General features: G+C 42.5%; 1 protein-coding gene across 1 annotated transcript; it reads left to right on the top strand.

Annotated features, from left to right (window-relative positions):
• Nucleotides 1-79: 79 nt before the first annotated feature.
• Nucleotides 80-15,550, top strand: mrrf (mitochondrial ribosome recycling factor). Its single transcript, XM_069163800.1, has 7 exons — nucleotides 80-132; nucleotides 3,377-3,562; nucleotides 3,710-3,862; nucleotides 7,869-7,987; nucleotides 12,559-12,650; nucleotides 14,229-14,388; nucleotides 14,751-15,550. The coding sequence occupies exons 2-7, from the start codon at nucleotides 3,379-3,381 to the stop codon at nucleotides 14,826-14,828; spliced, it is 786 nt and encodes a 261-aa protein (XP_069019901.1). The 5' UTR covers nucleotides 80-132; nucleotides 3,377-3,378; the 3' UTR covers nucleotides 14,829-15,550.
• The last annotated feature ends 1,606 nt before the right edge of the window (nucleotides 15,551-17,156 follow it).

Below are 17,156 nucleotides of genomic sequence, written 5' to 3'. Positions count from 1 at the left end.
GGTCCTGACGCAACGCGGGGCGCGTGATGATGACGACGGCGACGTGGACGTCGAACGTGTCTTTTTTTCTCCTCCCCCACGTGATGTGTCGTCTCCTGGCTGACATGCTGCTGTAAAGACTTTCAATACAAAGTAAGTAACGTTGCCGTCTCGCGTCGTTTAGAGTCCGGTGTTTAGTTTTGCCGGGACGCAGCTGAAATCCACGGTTGTACCTCGTTGAACAATTTACGTGTTCGAGGTTTATTTTTTTTTCCCCCACGAAGGCGAAGAAGTGCAGCATGCATGCCCCCACCACCACCACCACCACCACCACCCTCCCCACCATCACACCGACCTTCACGACGGTGGTACTTGCACAACTGAATTCTATTAATATCAATAATAAATATGAATATCAATAATGATAACCACATGACTTGTTTTGTCAGAATATCACATGTTAAGGTGTGACGTAATGTGCAGCTGTATAAGGCTAAGACGTCCAGCTGAGCTGAGCTGTCATTGTATTTCGAAATCTTTCACGTATTTTAAGTCTCGTGTATGTTAAGGCAGATGGCCGCAAATACTGTGGACAATATGCACTGTGTACCTGCTGTTGACATAATACGTTGGTTTAGGTGGTTTAGTCGCAACAAACAAATCATTTAGGAAAGTATTTTATTTCGCAAACATGTCAAACATTTGCTGGTTCAAGCTTTTGAGAAAGTGAAGGATAGTTTGCTTGTTTGGTTATATAGCATGTAAAATGACCATAGTGTCATTTTGGACTGGACCAAAAACGCAAAGTTAGGATGTCACTTTGGGCTCGAGGAGGTTGACATCGTGCATGTTTTCATCTCTGGGACTTTATAGACTAAACAATTAATCCAACCAAAAAAAAAAAAAAAGAAAGAGTGGTTGATTGGTAATGAAATTATTCTTGATAATTAGTCTTAGCCAGTGCAGGAAATTAAAGGGGGCAAAGGGCAAAAAAAAAAATGACCCCAGGATCCGAGTAGCGCTAAAAGCTGACTTAAACGGGCAAAAGATGCCAACCAAATATCTGTTTTTCAAATTTTCTACACTGGCTTTAGGAGGCAGGATCATGCAGCGCATTATCAGATCTCTGCAGTGTTATTTTCTGCTCGCACTGTATTGCAGACAGAGAGCAAGCAGTGCGGGCTCACCAGCTGGCTTCTGCTGCTGGAAGAAACTGAGGTGTGTCCGCAGCTGCTGCCGGGTGTGAAATCTACAGCGTACGAGACTACAGTATCCCACTGAACACCTGTGCTTCACTTTTTCTGCCCGACTTCATCTCTAAAGAGATCTGTCACCGTCCCACATCCCAGCCTACCTGCTCTGCCACAGTGTGGCGTATCATATCAGCTCGTCAGGAAACCTGCCAGCCGCGGAGGCCGGTTGTGGGTTTGTATAGGACGTGGTGGTCCACAGTCTAGCCTAAATATTGCCACTGGATTATGTTTGGATTTTTGGTTGATATGCGGAGTGAGTATCGTATTGACACCTGGGATTAGTGGCTACAATTGTACATGCTGAGATCAGTTGTGTGTGTGTGTGAGAGTTTGTGGTTGTGACACAAATTACACCAAACTCATTGATTTATTTTGAACAATTAAGACTTAAAATTTGTCTGTTTCTGGCAAAAAAAAAAATACCTGTAAATATATTTAAATTCTAAGAAAATAAAGGAATGTGATTTTCTCTTATCAGAATTTTCCTGTTTACTAAATTTGAATTTCTCTCGGAAAGTTTGGACTCTTGCCAGTTTTTGAAAATGAATTTCAGCTCAATACGATGAAGCTTTCTGTAACGTCTGGGTAACTTTTGTTCACTTAAAATATGTGCTGCACTGCTTTAAACTCCCAGCTTTACCCTCAGTCTTGACTTCTCAAAACAATTTTCAAAGTATATATGTGTATCTGAAGTCAATTCACTGATGTCATAAAAAAAATGTCAAAACTCATTACATCACTGGGAATTTAATTGAATCCTTTTGGTTGAGCAGAGAAATATATACATATATATATATATATATATATATATATATATATATATATATATATATATATATGTATATATATATATATATAGTTACTATAAACTTTAATCAGTTTTGGGCATTTTATTGGTTGCTGAAAATCATGAATATTTTCTTTAATTTTACAGAAGTGTGAGAAGGTGGTGAGGAAATCTCTTCTCCTCTGTTTTATGTTTCACCTCACATGTAACCGTACAGACCAGACAACAGAGGATGTCAGTGCACCATATGCTGTTCACAGCCACAGACTGTGGCAGACGGGCTTTAGTGTGTGTTTGTGGACTTAAATATCTCATTTTGTCTGCACTTGTGTGTGTGTGTGTGTGTGTGTGTGTTCGCTGAGGGTCAGTGACACGGTTTGCGAGGTGGCCTGTGATTCATCCACCCACAGAAAGGCAGCGGCTGATCTCACATTGTTGTGCGTTTGAATGGGAGACTCCCCTTCAGGAATGCCCAAACAACCGAGTGCAGAGTTGGTTTCATCCCATCGGTCTGTGAGTGGGAGCGAAAGAGAAACGGCCTTTAGGGTTCATCATTTCAAGCTCAACAACATGTGATGTAAGATTGGATGTACAAGAACCCCTTCTTCCTCTCTGTACTTTGTAAAGTCAGAGAAATCCTGGTTATAGACGCAGTGTGTGACCTCAGTAAAACTATTAACTGACGAATAGGGGTGTGAGAAAATATTGATACGCTTGAATATTGTGATGTGATGGTTTCTGATATTGTATCGATTGCTAAAAACACTCTACAGATTTCAATTAATAGTTTAAATGGTAAAGATTGGTGACAGATGTTCATCTTGTTCTCTGTTTAAACCCAGACTGCTGGGTTGCAGTGTTGTAATCTGTCTTCAGCCATTTGACCCAAACATGTCAAACCTTCTCTCAGCTTATGAGGATTTCCTGATACCTTATGCGGGCTCAACATTTTTAGGCCACCTTGGACTTCATGAAAGTTTAGCAGGCATTTTTTTTTCTTTCTACCATTTGTACTTCAAGTACGACAAAGAAAACAAAGCATACAAAAGGTTAGGTTGTATAATTTGTTTTTTCTTTTTATTGTATTTTTCATCACAAATTATCATCATGAAGTTGGAAAGAAGAAAAGAGACGATGGCGCTGTAATAAGTTAGAAGATGTAGGCCTACCTCCTGCTGGTTGATATGAGCTATTACCTCATTTTGTTAAATGTCACCAGCACTGCTTTCTACATTAATTCTGACTCATGTCATCAAACATTTTCCTTCTAAACTCAACTACCTTGTATTTCTGTACTTCTCCGAACAACATTTTTTTTTTTTTCCACTCTCACTTGTCCCCTTCTGTCTGTCAACAGTTATGGCTTCGAATCTGAGCCTGCTGCGACCTCTTCTGTGTCACTTCCTGGTGCGGCACGTCAGGTCTCCCCTCGTGGTCACCTCCAGGGTCAGCGTTAGGCTGCTCCTTTGCCCCAGCACCAACCACCACCCTGCTGCTGCTGCTGCTGCATGCACCAGGCTCTACGCCACCAAGAAGGCAAAAGGTCAGTGAGATTACAGATGCTGCAGTTCACATGTGTACAGCAGCCACGATTCTGTTGGAGCAAATACATTTGCTGATTAGACATCATTCGTCTTAGATATGAGTCTCCGTGATTTACTCCGTGCTTTCCCTCTTTTCATCTTCCAAGCCAAGGCAAAGGGCCAGTCAGCTAAGGTGAATATTAATTCGGCTCTGGTGGAAGACATCATCAGTCTGGCTGAAGTGAAGGAGGACATGACCGTTGTTCTCAACGCGCTCAAAGATGACTTTACACGCAGCCTCAGCATCCGAACCTCTCCAGGTACTCGGCTCCTTTCTTTCTGTCGTTCCTGGACTCTCTATCGCTGTCTGCCACGTCTCCTTGCATCGCTCTGTTTTCGTTATGCACACGTTACACTTCCACCTACAGAACATGCACGACTCTCAGGTTTGAAGCAAATTTCCTCACCAAACGTCCCAATACGGACATACGGCCCCAACCGAAGGTATTTGGACAGTTACACACTCGGTTGCTGAATGTGTCTCAGGCAGCTGTATGTTATTTCAGCAGTCGGGGGTGGGGTGGGGGGGGTGGGGGGGGGGGGGAGTTGCCATTTAGATTGAAGTTGTTTGTCCATATGAGGAGTAAAGAAGTGACCACAAAAATGAAAGATCAGGAAGATCTGAAGAGCTAAAGGCCCAGGTAGTGAGTTTGGATGAAGGAAAAACTAAGAGCTGCTGGTCAAAAGATCTGAGCAAGCGACATGACGTACAAGGCTTCAATAGGTCGGACAGATAGGCTTCAACATTTTTAACACGTGAAAGCATCGGTTATGTCTGTGGCTCGAAAACTTCAGGAGGTGACTGACTAGATTATCCCCAAAAAAAACCAAAAAACAAAAAAAGATATATATGTATATATCCCACTCAGTTCTTTTTAAACTGATGTAAAGTGACTCAAATTCAAGCTGAGACTATAATTTAATGTAGTACCCATTATATTATTTCTAATTCAATCAGGTGAAGCACAGAGCATAAAAAAGACAATCAATGTCTAACTGTGCTGACTCCATTTATAGTGAGGTGCAACTTTGAAAGTACAATTTTAGTTTCCGTGTGCATCAGGCGTTTTGTTTACCAGCCCATCACAGACACATTAACTCTGAGATAAAAGCCTTTGTCTGTGTTTGCACCTACCTGCCAAAGGGCTTAGTGTGAGGAGATCCCCGTGTGACGTTACCTTGACCCTGGCTTGGCCTCAGTTTCCCCAACTACATCCAGGTCACGACCCTTCGTCTCTGGGTCCTAACAAATGGGAGCAGGGCTCGGCAAGTCAGAGGCGGGGTGTGTAATGGAAGCTCCCGAGGGAGGAGGCCGCCACCTGAATCAGACTTTAAGCTCAAACTGTCTTGAATTTGTCTCATTTTTACTCCTTCGATCAAAGTGCACTTTCTGATTTGCTTTAGTCTTTTTTTTTTTTTTTTTTTACTTTGAAACAAAATGCAGACAACAGAAGCACAAATTCAACCTTGATTTTTATAATTAATTCCTCAGTGTCGTGTCTTGCCTTGCAGATTTCCAAATTTTTTTAATTTTTTTCTTGCTCCATTAATCATTCAACAATTTTTTTGCGCTGACTCATTTTCTACGTTCGGCCCCTCCCTCCATTTCTATCTCTTCTCTTTTGTTTTCCCAGCAATTATCAGCTTTGGATTTTGGCCTCCGCTCATATAACGTTTATCAATCTCTCTCTCATGTTTTTGAAATTAAAATTGACCCACAGAGAAACACTTCTTCACAAGGCATCAATCCCTACTTTCCGTCCTCCATCTCTTCAGTCCTCTCTTTATACCTCCATGCCTCCCTTCTGTCCTCCTGTCTTCTCCCTCAGTCTGTCCATCCCTCGCTGCTCTCCTCCGGTCCGTCCATCCCCCTCTCTTCTCTTCTGTCCAGCTGCACAGTAATCCAGGGAGGCAGCAGGACTTAGAGCTGACAGCAGAGATGAGATGGTGGAATGGGATGACGTCAGTTGTCCGAATGTGTGTGTGTTTGTTCCATGAACCTCTCATCTGGCTCTCATTAAACTTATAAGAGTGCGCGTCGATATGATTGTATGTAGCCTACCGATGTGTGTTGCCTCGGTGTGTGCATGTGTTTGTTTGTGTGCGTCCAGCATTCAGGAGAAAGTCAGACAGATAGATGCGGAGAGCAGGGATCAGAGCTACGTCCACCATATTGTGGTAATCACAGGCGGCTAATCTGGCTTGGAAATCAGCTCTGTTTCCATGTAAACATTGTTAAAGGTATAGTTCAACATTTTGGGGTTTTCTCCACAGGCAGCTAGTTCAGCTTTGCATTAAGGCTGGAAACTAAGAAGCAAACGAGTCTGCTTCTGTCCAAAGGTTAAAAGGTGGCTACCACCTCCTCGAGAGCGCAGACATTTTCCATGTGTTTAATCTGTCATCATTTGGACCAGGACACTGTCATTCAAGTTCTCTTTCAGACCAAACAACTGCACAGAAATTATGTAAATGGTCCATTTTCATAGCTAATGTTGGAGGGTTTGTATGAGCATTTTCGGAACATTTTGCCCTTATTCCAAAGTCAGCCGTGGAGAGGTGACAGGAAGTTATGAGAGAGTAAGAGAGAGGGGAGTTTACATGCAACAAATGTCTGGTGAGGAATCAAACCAGGAACGTTAGTCATATAACATAACATAACATAACATATATGGCAATTTATTGCGATTTAATACATTTTTTTAACTGCAAACTATGAAAACGTTGTCCACATCTGTTTTATCTCATAAAGTAATGTTTTCAGTCTGTTCATCTCACTTCATTCATTTTTATTTAATGGCAGGCAGACGGACTGTCCAGCACTGTCATAAAAACCTGTCATAAATGATGCATGCAGCTGAGAAATGTATTTATGTTATAAGGTAACCTTAATTAATGTTTGGTGGATGAGAAAGTATGACATCCTATATAATATTTTAATAAAGAACATTTTAGCCAACTCTGATATTTGGTAAATGCTTCCTCCTTCTCCTCCTCCTCTTCTTCCTCTTCCTCCTGTCTTTCAACCCCTCTGTACCAACTCCTCACCATCCATTATCGGAGTTAAAGAAATGACTTACAGATGTGCTGTTGCTCGTTGCCAAGGCACAGGTAACAAAGACAGACAGGAAGAGGGACACATCATGGTCGACATATACACAGAGGCACTGTGTGGCAACAAATGGATGTTTGAAGTAAAAAAAAAAAGGGCAACAGTGTAAGTGGCAGGCAGGTAGAAGGTATGACTGTGATTCAGCTGGTTTCCCTATAATCACATTGTACCAATGTTTCATTTTTAATTGCGTCTGCAACTAATCTCAGATTGGTACGTCTTTTTTTTTTTTGCCCTTAAAATCATGTAATGTATTAATCTTGTAGCGAAAATTACACCACTGGCTCACCTCCCCTTCACCTCGCTTTTCCACACACACACACACACACACACACACACACACACACACACACACACACACACACACACACACACACACACACACACACCACCAGCACAACCCCCCTCAGTGGGTAAGCAGGCGGGGGTGATGTAAGGCAGAGGTGGAGGAGAAGGAAACAACTGCGTCTGAGGTTAGCCAGATGGAGGAGAGGGAGAGGGGCGGATGGATGGAGCGAAGGAGGAACAGGAGAGAGGGAGGGAGAGACGCCAGTCAGCTTGTGTTGGCCATCTTACCTTTGTTTCTTTCACTGTTGACAGTGAGGAGAGACAATAGGTCATGGAAACTTTTAACAGTCTCATTTTTTTTTTTTTTTTTCACTTACTCCTGTAATTTGTGGCTTCTGCTGCACATTCCTCTGTCTGTCTGTCTGTCTGTCTGTCTGTCTGTCATTTTGTTCATCCGAGTGACTAAATGATTGACTTTGTGTTTTTATTTATTCTATTTGTGCATGCAAGCAGTGTTATCGAACCAGAAAAGCTACCACAATATATTTACTCGAGGCAAATATGAGAATGCAACATAATAAATACTTTATGATACATACATGTCTGAGAGGGGTTATTTTACATTTTTAAAAACTAGAGTAAAAGAGACCAAAGATAACAGATTTAACTTCATCAAAGTTAAATTGAGTAAAGTTTCGTCAAAAATACATTAAAGCCTTCAAAACAGCTGTTGCAGCAGTTTGCTAGGGCTGATGTATTGTTGATTTCCCAATTTTGCCTGATTCGAATGGCAGCAGAGCCCAAAATCACGTCCTTCTAACTGAATAAAGAAAGTGAGTAAACACCTCCATTGATCTGTGTTTGTTTAGGAGCTCTGGATCACATTGTGGTGACGACTCAGGATGGGAAGTTCCCTCTCAACCAGCTGGGTCAGATCTCCATGAAGTCACCTCTGCTCATTATGGTCAACATGAGCAGCTTCCCCGAGGTAAGACGATCACACACACACACACACACACACACACACACACACACACGAACACGAACACACACACACACACACACACACACACACACGAACAGTTTCTTCCTCTGTTTGTCTCATACGGACAAGCACGCAGTAACTAAGCTTTGTAAAAATAATCAAAAGCACAGACAGATAGATGGATCCTCGCAGAAGGAAAAGTGAGCCAGACCAGAACTCAAATCCTGCATCACTTTGTGTAAATGAAACCTGGCCTGCCTCTCTGTCCTGTGTCTCACATGCTAATTGATTGATCACTGGGGCAGCCCTTTGTTCTGGGGTGAAAGATAGCAACAAACCTCAGTGTATGTGTGCACTGCAATGTGGTCAGGTCTGTGTGTGAGTTGTCACAGAAGAGGAAATGACCTCATTTTACCCCTAGGTTAGGAAGGAATGGATTATTTTTCTTTTTTCACTTCTTTTCTCTCCCTCGTTTCCTGCGTAGATTTTTGTCCGTGGGGGGCAACTCACATTTTTACTGGCCAGACTTTCTGGTGGTCTGGAAAGTCAAAATGTGCTTTTTATGCATTTAACACGACATTATGCAATCACACATCCAGAGACTAATATAATCGATTTTCTCCGCTGTCTGTTCATTTCTCTTTGATCTCATTCGATATTTGACTGATATAAGTGGTGTATTGATCCCTCGTATCTGCTCCACTTCCTGTCAGCAAATGTTTGCATAATTCAAGAACAAGTGTTTAATTGTTTACACCTCATATACTGCACATTGTGAGGAACACTTCGAATTCTCATTAAAATGTGCAAAATCTTTTATTCTTGAAATCGATACAAAAAACAGGAGACTCGTATGCAAAATTAATATGATGGAAGATCATAAATTTCAGCCTGTCAACAGACATTCAATGAGTTCAGATGCAAGTTACAAAAACTTAAATGTCTACAGACATGCATGAATTTAGAGCAAAACTCTAAGATAGCATACTGTTGGGAAGAAGAAGAACAACAACAACAAATATGAAACCTGGTATCACAACAAAGTGTTTAATACACCCTTCAGTTCACTTTAGGACGGCGTGTCAGTGTCACGTTTTGCCTCACCTTGGAATGAAAAGTAGGGTGCCTCAGGTTTAGGCTTCAAAAACTACTTGGTCAGGTTTGGGTTAAAATGACTAATTTTATATAAGTAATATTACATATGTAATGTAAGTAATTTATGTTACTTAAAAGCTTTCTAGCGAACTCGAACACAGCTCCCGCATGTGTTCGTCCTGTGTTCGTCCTGTCCAACCACCTACAACCTTTTCTCTGCTTGGACTTGTCTCATTCTTTGTACTTCATCACATGAACGCTGTCGTTTTATCTCTTCCACCCTGTTCATACCTGCGTCTACTTGTCACGCCCCGGTAAGGCAAAACATGACACTGAGGCGGTATCCTCTAGTGGACTGATGGCTGTATTACACCCTTTGGCGTGATTGTGGGCTGATTTAATGGAGTTACAACCACATAAAAATGTCTACACACCCGCCTGCCTTTACAATACAAATTGAAAACACACTGTAGACAGGAAATACAGAAAAAATATACTGTAAGTACAACCTGAATGATACCATCCAAGTCATACCAGCATATGTCTCTCTAAGACCTGCTAGTCTACAGAATAAAAAAAAAAAGTAGCTTCCAAAGAAAGAAGGAAAGTACCGAACATTGAAGCGCCATTTAAAGGGATTAATAGTGAAACATATAACTTAGACACAATATAAAAAGTGGAGGAAGCAAAAATCTGCCTTATCTAACTTAATACGATAACCTCTTCCAGAGTTAAAAACGGGTTGTTCAGAGTTTTTTTGTTGTTGTTTTTTTTCAAAATGCATTAACCGGTTTTTATATGCAAATTTGTTTTGTTCTTTTAAAGAACAGCCTGTCAAACAAAAAACTGTTATTTTCAAATATCTTCCTGCACATTTTTTATTCTTAACGAGTCATGTGAGGGCTGTGGTTTCTCCTGTTTGTTCTGCAGGTGAAACCACAGCATACAAATACAAAACAACATACAAATCCAAGTATTTAGTATAAACACTTCAAATGTGGAAATCCAGTTTTCAAACCTGAATCTGGCTAAATGTCTCTCCGGTGAGTCTTTTTTCCTTCCCTGAAACACTCTAACTACAGACCACACACACACACTGACACACTCATGCACACACACACACACGCTACCCTGTCATGTCCCGTCTTACCCGTGTCCCACACAGAGGTGAGTCGTCAGTACCCAGAGCTAATAGGCTTATAATGATGCCTATCCATTACCAGGCATTGAAGAGGCCCGACCATTGTTTTCCATTCATTCATTAAGCACAGCCTGGGAAGACACAGTGGAACTAACAACATCTACCAGCATGCTCGAATCCGGAGGCAATTTGGTATATTTCTAGAATAAGAGCGTGTGTGCGTGTGTGTGTGTGTCCACATTTAAGCATCCCACCGCTGTGTTCATAAAGTGTCTTTTTAAACACGCATACACACGCAGACTCTTTCGCGCACATTCTTCTCCGCTCGCCTCTTTGCTTTGAACCCAGCCGTGAGCGTTTGATGTGAAACTTCAGTGTAATTTCTCTTCCTCTCCGACATATTAACCAGAGACCTGCCCGGCCCTTTCCAGAGAAATTCCACTTGGTTTTTTCGCAACCACCGGAGTGGTCGTCAGAGAGGGGAAACGGTGATGAATTCGATGCTGAGAACAATCAAACATAGGTATGGGATGAATCTATCACCCCACACTCAAAGAGAGCAACTGGAGGCCTGCTTTCCGGAAGATTTGAACAAAGGAAAAGAAACCTCATGAATGAATTTAATGCGCACAAATAAATTCCTTTAATCTTGCTGCCATTTCTTTTTCCCCAGTGGGAAAGGCCAGAAGGAGAGCGTGGAGTCGGATAGTGAAGGGAGGAAATGATATGGTCTTTTTCTCTGCATTGCACTCTTTGTAAAGCCCAGCGAAGGGAGTTGTCATGTGGTTAAAGAATTGGTTTGAGGAGTGTGACTTTGTTTTCAGCAACTCAAAGGATTTGGCTTCCTCCCTGTCGTGTGTGTGTGTGTGTGTGTGTGTGTGTGTGTGTGTGCGTGTTGTAGCGTTCTGCTTCTCTTTCAGTGTTTTCTTAACAGAAGTACTGTGTTGCCTGCGGTGAAGAGTTTCTTTTATATTTCACATATGGGTAGGGTATTTTAATATTTCCCTCTAAATGTCAAGCCAACTTCTCTTTCTGCCTGCCGGCCGGCCAAAACATGAAACGTTTCAATACAATTCCAAAAAGCCACTCGATCACTGCTATCATCGAGTAGTGTGTGCAACTGTGCACCAGCAGCTCTCTGATCCTCTTATCAACATCTTTGTCTGCTGTCGTGTTATTGAGCGCAGCTGCCTCTCCAGTCAGTGTCCACCCTGACGCTCGGTCACTTGTCCCCTCACTAAAGACGTGATGCTTGTCTTTTCATTTCCCTTTAATTATCTTCACTCTCTATAAAGATGACAGATGGCGTCTGCAGTTACTCTTTTTTGACACGAGTCAGACAGAGAAACTGGCCGAAATAAATAGATATTAAGTGAGTTACGTCCATTAACCCGTGCGTCACTGAAGTATAAATTGATGAACCAAAGAGAGCTGTAATCTGAAGCTCAGCTGGATGTTTTCTTACCTGAAACAGTTGGTAGCGAAGATGATTCTTCGGTCCAGTCTTCTTTGCTTTTCAGGGCAGAAATGGGTTCAGTCGTTCTGAGAAATCCAATTTCAGCCATGTTGATGTGTCATCATGTTGCATGCACCTGTCTAAAAAACATGTGATATCAATGCCTTTCAACATGTGTAACCTGAATGCTCGTGATCTCCAACTGTGTTGACTTCAGTCCTCCTTCATGGTGGTTAAACCCGGTAAAGTTTCGATGTCCTGTTATCCACACAGATACATGTGAAGTGTTTACATGTTCACCTTAAAATAATTACCACTTCCCATTCTCACAGACAAGCAAAAAGCTGCTACTATGAAAACCAGGGTTTTTAAAATTTGATTTAAAATTAAAACAAAACAAACTGGAACGCATGTGTGTCTGTGTATAATACACATGCACATGCCGACACTCCTGTGGGGTCGCCAGGGGTCAACGCCCTGCCCTGCAACCTCTCAGTCCTGTCCCACAGGGCCGGGCCGCTGACAGTGGCCCGAGGCACTTCCACACTACACGGGCTTCCCCTGGTACACACAAACACACACACTCACCCAAACGCGTGCGCGCGCACACACACACACACACACACACACACACACACACACACACACACACACACACACACACACACACACACTACATACATGACACCTTAATGACTGCCAGCTGGAGCGAAGCCACTACCTGCGGTTGTAGTCCTGCTTTTCCCCTCACACCAGTCCTTAAATCTTATTTGTGTGTGTGTGTGTGTGTGTGTGTGTGTGTGTGTGTGTGTGTGTGTGTGTGTGTGTGTGTGTGTGTGTGTGTGTGTGTGTGTGTGTGCGCGCCGCCCCCCCCACCTCCAGGCTACAGCGGCAGCCACCCGTGCCCTGAGAGAGAGTAGCATGAATCTAAACCCAGAGGTGGACGGGACGATCATCAAGGTGGCCGTTCCCAAGTGAGTTTCTCCCCGACACATTCGCACAGTTAGCACTTTCCTTTTCCGTTGTTTTCCTACTCTTTTTTTTTTTTTTTTTTAATAAAACACACCTTTTATTTTCTGCTACTGTTGAAACGACTGGATGATCTGATAATGTAATTCCTCAGCTGAGTCAAAGTTAAAATAGTTTTTATATAATTACAATTTTCTCCTGTTTTTTCCTGTCATTCACACAAGGGAAACCATTTTAGGACGCCATTAAATAATTATCAATAGATCAATAAAATAATCAATCTGTTACGTAAATTACCACAGCTAAATGTAACAGTAAGTCTCAGCCACGGTTTTGTGTTTCCCCCCATTAATAAATCCACCCATCTCCGGGCTCTTTGCTGTAACTGACAGGTTTATTGACTTTTGCTTGTACATGTATAGAGACCCTCAGTGTGTTGATGTGACGAGTGGGTCAGTCTCTCTCTCGCTCTGCTCCGGCTCGACCTCTCTCACTCTCTCTCCTCGTCCCTCGGCCAAATCAAACAACCTCACACAAAACAATCCGTCACTCACTCACCAAACCGCTCTGTGTGTATATCATTTTTTACATATACACATGTGCATGTGAGTCTGCATGCGCGAATGCCGCCTTGTGTTTATGTGCATGTATGATCGTGTGTGTGTGCGTGTGTGCGTGCGTGTGTGTGTGTGCGCGTGTGTGCGTGCGCGTGTGTGTGTGTGTGTGTGTGTGTGTGAGAGAGAGAGAGCGAGAGAGAGCAGCAGGTGTTAGTCTGGCAGAGGAGGGACACAAGAGTCAGACTGCTTTCCCCCTGCAATCAGTCTCGGCACGCTCCGAGCCTCCATTTGCATTTCCAAAGAGAAGGCGCTCCTTGATTGGCCCTGGAATCGGTAATTAGGCCGTATTGTTTGCAGTAAATAGACGCTGCACTTGGATTGTTTGCAAATAGTCCCCAAGGCAAAAAACAATGAGGGAAAAAAAGCCAATTAAGTACAAAGAGGGAGAGCGAAATGGGTAGTAGGACTTTCTGAGTGATTAACAAATGCAAAATGAATGCAAAGTTGTTGGGATGACGGATGTTTCAGCTCTGGTCTGAGTCTTCGGGAAGTGATTGTTGTTCGATGGTTGCCGCGAGTCACAACTAAAAGGATTAGATTTCATGCTTATGAGCATTTAGCACCCTCATTTGCACAAGTGAGGACAGTGGTTTTCATCAGTTTGTTTCTGCATGGTTTCAGGTGTATTTTTTTTATTTTTTTTTTTACGATATGTCTGACAAAGTTGTGCTTGTTTTTTTTAGCATCTCTGTCTCAGAAATGTTGTTGTTTCCAGGAATTTTTTTTTATAAACATCATCTTACCGTCAAAACTAAAACTATAACTATGTATTTATTTATTAGCTGCTTCTTGAACCAAGAAGAATGTTGTTTCAGTATTATCCTTCCTCATATCTTATGAGTGAATACAGAGACATAAACAGGACACAGATTAGTTTCTGTGACGACTCTTGCTTGCTACAATCCATTTTACCCATCTGTCATCTTCTAACTTACCACTTCTCTCTTTTGTGACGTTTCCCTGCAGAGTGACGCGGGAACACAGAGAGAACCTGGCCAAGCTCGCCAAACAGTTCAGCAACAAGGCTAAAGACTCGCTGAGGAAAGTGCGCTCTACTGCCGTCACACAGGTCAAAAAGACAAAGGAAGGACACTCGGAGGACACAATACGGCTCGTGGAAAAACAGGTACGAGACAGGAGGAGCGGAGCGGAAATGATCCTCCAACCAACTTGAGCTCTCGGTCAGTTCAGTCACATTATTCTGTCACCTCGCTGCTATATTGTCCTCCTCTATTAGACACTTAACAGTTAAGTTTATTCTTCACTAAACCCTGATGGGAATTGTTTTATTAAAGCAGCATAATCAACAATAGATTAAGAATAACAATAAAATGAAAAAGAATGTTGCAGTGCTGTAAAGAAAGACACAGAATATTAAAGATGGAGATATGTGCAACATCAAAAACAGGAATAGTAATGAAGAGAAAGAATTGCTTGCAAAATATGTATCTCAAATACTTCTATCTTTTTGCCCCTCTGTGGTCATAGATTCAGCAGATGGCGGACAACATTGCAGCGGATATTGACAAACAGCTTGCAGCCAAGACCAAGGAGTTGTTAGGCTGACTGCGATGATGAGACAGGTCTTCCATCCCGTACTTTATCAATGGTTACAGGACACGCGCACAACAGCAGTGACACCTCATTTTCAGCATGCTGCGAATAGACAGTGACTGGATCACGTTGGCGAGGTAGTTTTCAATCTCACAGAGAAACATCCTGGTTCTGTGGTATATTCTTGGCGTTCTCCTGGCAGAAGCTGGGCCTTTGTTTTTGCCCACATCACTGGCAAAGGTCTTCATTTTGCTGCCGTGTGATATCTGTGTTTAGCTGCATAAGTGCATAAACAGAAATTGGCACGGAAACAACAACGACAAACTGCCCGTCACCTCCCTCCTACTTTGTTACTCTTCCTGTCTTCAAACAAACACCGAGCAAGCGACGAATGGACTTTTAATGGGATTTGTGGGCCTCCTCCTAATCAAACCCTTTGCCACAGGGGCTGTCTGTTTATATAAAGCAAGCGCACCCGGCCGAATGTAAACTGGCTGCGGGTTTGTCTTGGTGGCAAGAGTGAGAGAGAGTTTGTTCCAGAGACGTAGGAGTCGACTGAACAGATACCGTGAGCATGTTGCCAAACATTTGTTTCACATCGATTCCAAGTCTGTTAAAAATGCACTTGAGGAAAAAAAAAAAAAAAAAAAAAGGTCTTTAATTTCTGTCCATGTCGAGGATTGATAATACAGCTACTCTCTTTTAAACACAATAAAGTCAGGAAAGTAACATTATTGATGGACTCCATTAAAGAAATAGTGCTTTGTACCATGTGCGTCATCTTGTTCTCTCTTGTTTTCTTTTCTTTTTGGTTTGAAGTCGCCCCCTCCTCCATTAGTTCAAGTGATAATGGACTTTTCCTGTGCACAGACCTCTTGGTCCCGGCTGCTGGCTCCACAGTTGTCCATTAGGAAAAGAGCCTTTAAATGTCGTGCACTTTGCCTTCTTTGTCTTTAAATAGCCGCACTTTTAAAGCCACAGTCAGGAATTGTAACGCAAGTAGTTGTTGAAACAAGTTAATCACAAGAAATGCTTGAATGAGAAGCCTACTCAGCGACACACACACACACACACACACACACACACAACCCTGCTTTCATCTATATGCTGTTTACACCAGCGAGAGGCTTTCCGTACCATTATGTGGTTGGTGTCATCATCTTTATCAGGATTTGTTTTGCTCCTTCCGCTACTGGTCGCAGGCAGCCCACAAGTCAGACAGGCTTTATTTTAAGTTTGCCCACACACTTAGCCGTACAGCCACACAGTCATTTGATGATTGCAGCGCTGCAACTTTGTAACTCCAAATTACGTTTTTGTCAAAATGCTTTCTGACTTCTTGAAAATGAATTGAGGAATAGCAGCGATGCAGATTTTGCAGATGCTAGCTTGTAGCCTGGCTCTGTTGCACGCTGCAGATTTTTGGCTTTCATACATTTGCCCTGGCGCTCTGTCTCCCTCTATGGCTTTGCTGTAATGGCCTAAACAGACCGGAGTCGTTGGATAAACAGGAGTTTAGCAGAGGAGTGGCTGGGCTGGGACAGGGGAGGGGTGGGGTGGAAATGGCAGGTTTTTGTGGTGATTCTAGGTCCATATGTCAGCAATTTGAGGGCATTGTGTACCTTGGCCTAAAACAGAGGCTTCATGATCGATGGAGGGGTGAAAATCTCCCAAGTCCCTGGCGCAGAACACAGGCGAGCACAAGGAAATTGCTTTCAGCTGATAGCTTCATTTTGGTTGACATTTATCAAGTGAATTACCCCCGTTCCTTTCAAATGTTTACTACTACCAGCGCCGCCTTTTTGACGTACATGTGTGCATATGTGTGTGCGCGTGGGACTGCATTTGTGTGAGAGCGCGAGATCAGTAAAGGTTTGTCTTTGTGAAAGTTCTGGTGTGTCCTTTGGCGATTCCTCACAAAAATATACAAGTCTAAATTAGTTCAGTAAACGTTTGATTTGATAGTGGCAGTTTTTATCCGCTGCTGGTGCACCGAGGGGAAAGATAACCGGAGTTACACACTTGAACCTTCTGCTTTAATGCAAAACAGGCTCCTTATTCAATTGTATTTTTTTTTACTAAAAAGCATCAGTGTTGGATTCTTGCACTTTAGAAATGATCTATTACTGAAAGCAGACTTTAAGGACATCAGCGGACATCGCCAACAAAGAGTGTTAAAGTGAGACTAACTTTTCCACGTTATCTGAAAAGATGACATTTATTAATGCTAAAAGGTAATTTAACAGTAGCACAAGTAGAGAAGACTTCAAATCAGTGAACAGACTCGGTAGTTTGCTAACATTCAGTAATCTACTGGTCGAACCAGACCAGGATCAGCTG

The sequence above is a fragment of the Embiotoca jacksoni genome, unplaced genomic scaffold (assembly GCF_022577435.1).
Source record: "Embiotoca jacksoni isolate LCO1_2020_lvr unplaced genomic scaffold, fEmbJac1.0.p SCAF_10, whole genome shotgun sequence".
Lineage (NCBI taxonomy): Eukaryota > Metazoa > Chordata > Actinopteri > Embiotocidae > Embiotoca > Embiotoca jacksoni.
Note: the sequence above shows the minus strand (reverse complement) of the source record. Positions and strands in the feature narration are given on the sequence as shown.

Coding starts and splice junctions, on each gene's coding strand:
- mrrf (XM_069163800.1), top strand. CDS start 3,379: ATGGCTTCGAATCTGAGCCTGCTGCGACCTCTTCTGTGTCACTTCCTG. Junction 3,563..3,709: donor CGCCACCAAGAAGGCAAAAG/GTCAGTGAGATT, acceptor TCATCTTCCAAG/CCAAGGCAAAGGGCCAGTCA. Junction 3,863..7,868: donor CAGCATCCGAACCTCTCCAG/GTACTCGGCTCC, acceptor GTGTTTGTTTAG/GAGCTCTGGATCACATTGTG.